Source organism: Crocodylus porosus, unplaced genomic scaffold (assembly GCF_001723895.1).
Source record: "Crocodylus porosus isolate Cpor-Errol unplaced genomic scaffold, CroPor_comp1, whole genome shotgun sequence".
NCBI classification, from domain to species: Eukaryota; Metazoa; Chordata; order Crocodylia; family Crocodylidae; genus Crocodylus; species Crocodylus porosus.
This window is the reverse complement of record NW_017728909.1, coordinates 1,339,669-1,341,837: the sequence shown is the minus strand read 5'-3', so window position 1 is coordinate 1,341,837 and position 2,169 is coordinate 1,339,669. Positions and strand designations below refer to the sequence as shown.

General features: G+C 55.5%; 1 protein-coding gene across 2 annotated transcripts in view; it reads right to left on the bottom strand.

The window, feature by feature from the left end:
• NARS (asparaginyl-tRNA synthetase) overlaps positions 1-1,694 on the bottom strand; it is a 24,527-nt gene extending 22,833 nt beyond the window's left edge. The window contains exon 1 of one of the 2 annotated variants that reach the window (XM_019531747.1): positions 1,601-1,694. In XM_019531747.1, the coding sequence (XP_019387292.1) occupies positions 1,601-1,679 (79 nt within the window). In that variant the 5' untranslated portion in view covers positions 1,680-1,694. The remainder of the gene's footprint in view (positions 1-1,600) is intronic. The other variant, XM_019531746.1, reaches the window with a different exon arrangement.
• Positions 1,695-2,169: the final 475 nt, after the last annotated feature.

Genomic DNA, 2,169 nt, shown 5'->3' with positions numbered 1-2,169 from the left:
CACTGATGAATCCGTGTTGGTTGCCCCTAAGCATGCAGTCCCCTGCTGGCCCCTCCTGGATGTGTGCCAGCATAATTTTCTCAAACAGCTCACCTAGGATCGAGGTGCCACAGAGGACAGGACTAGTCCTGCAATGGTCTCAAGCTACAGAGGAAATTTAGGCTGGAGATTAGGAGGAACTTTATGACAGTGAGGGTGGTTAAGCATTGGAACAGGTGACCAAGAGAAGTTGTGGAAACTCCATTCTTGGAAATTTTCAAGAATGGATTAGCCCGACACTGGGGTTGGGATGCTTTAGTGAGGGATGATTCTGCCACAAGGTACTAGACTACATCAGTGTTTCTCAACCTTTTAAGGAGCAAGTGTCCCCTAACTTCTGAAAATTTTAATAAGTACCCCAACACTCGATTTTCCAGGGGATTTTATATCTACAAACTAATGTGTGATGTATGTTAGAAGAAGGGCTGCCTATGTAATGCCATGATATGACCAGATATCTGATCTGGTGTGGGTAGGGTCACCTTTTACACCGGGGCACACAACTCAAGTACGTACCTGGGCTAGAGGTGATACTGGCCAAAGCTAGGAGGGCTGAACCAAATTATTACTGGAAAATTTATTTTTTTTAATTGCACCCTTTTTTTTGCCAGTATTAAGAGGAAAAGAGGGCAAGAGAGAGTGTTGGGGTACTCATGTACCTCCTACCTGTGTCTCACATACACATACCACAGGTTGAGAAACTATGGACTAGATGACCTTGGGAGTTCCTTCCAGCCCTACTTCAGACCTGAGCTGATTTAACTTTAGCTTCCAGCCATTATATTCAATTACAACAAGAAGAAGCCATTATCCAAGTTTCATTTCCCACGGAGGTACTTCTGGACCAGAAATTCTCAATCCACAGTTAAAAAAATGTGTGTAAGTAGTAAAAGCTGGGGGGTGCATGGAGTCTAAAAAGCAGGGGTGCACTGACTGATTTTTGGGGCTGATACCGATAGCTAAAGAGGCATATTGGCCAACACCAATGGGGTTTTTGATGACAGCTGGAAGCAGGTGTAAGTCCGGTGGTGGAAGAAGAGGGAATGGGCATGGGGGGGGGGGTGCAGATCAACACCCCAGCAGCAAGGGAGGGAGGGGGCAGAGGCTGCCTGGCTGGGGCGCAAGGACAGCAGAGCTGCGGGGGAGGCAGCTCCTCGCTCTGGGAGCCCACGGGGGTGGCGAGGCGGGCTGCACGGGGCTCTTGGTGGGGGCTGGGCTTGCAGCGGGCACCAGCGGCGCCGGGAGGATGCTGCATCCACCCCAAATTTTGCCACCGCTCCACACCCAGCCCACACGCCGGCACTGCAGCTAGCGTGGCGTGGAGGTAGCCCCAGCCCCCGCCGAGCGGAGCCCGCAAAGGGTGCAAGCAGCCCCTCCCCAACACGGCCGGGTCCAGGCTATCGAGTCTCGCCCCCCGCGTCTAATCCGACCCACCCAGGACGTAACGTGCATCCGAGCACACGGCTGGATGCAGCCCATGACACCCCCCACCGACCCTCCCCACGCCTGCCCGGGGCGGCCGCAGCACACGAAACCCCCGCCCGGCGCCACGCGCCCTCACCTACTACCACCGCCATCTTGCCCGGCTCCTGAACGCGCCGCCGCAGCGGTTGCATCATGCTCCGGCCCCGCCTTCCCATTGGACAGGCCGGAACTGCCCCGCCCCCTGCGCAGCCCGAGTGGGGCTGCCAGCTTGGCCTAGCGGGAAGCGCCGCCTGCTAGCTGGGCCGCGCCCTGTTCCGCTGCGGCGCCTGCGCGGTCGCGGTCAGACATGGGGGAAAGCTTCAGGCGGAAGCTGGAGAGGCCCCGGGCTTGAGGACCCCTCCGGCTCATTTAATACCTGCGCCGGTCTGTCCGGTCCATTTTGAGCCACTGCGTTTTGTCAAATCCATTTTAAAGAGTCGGTCTCCAGAGCTGGACAGCAGCGCTTTCTGCTCTCAATAATTTCCTGATCCTGGTTTTGGGCCCTGGAGAGACAAACCCCTCATTTTCTCCTCCACAGCTTTTATTATTTTCACCGACCCGGTGGGCAGTTAACGGGGCGGACGCATGGATGCGGACGCGCCGCCGGCCTGGCTGGGAGATCCCTTGAGAAAGCAGAACAAAATGATTTTTAGGGATTGAAATTTG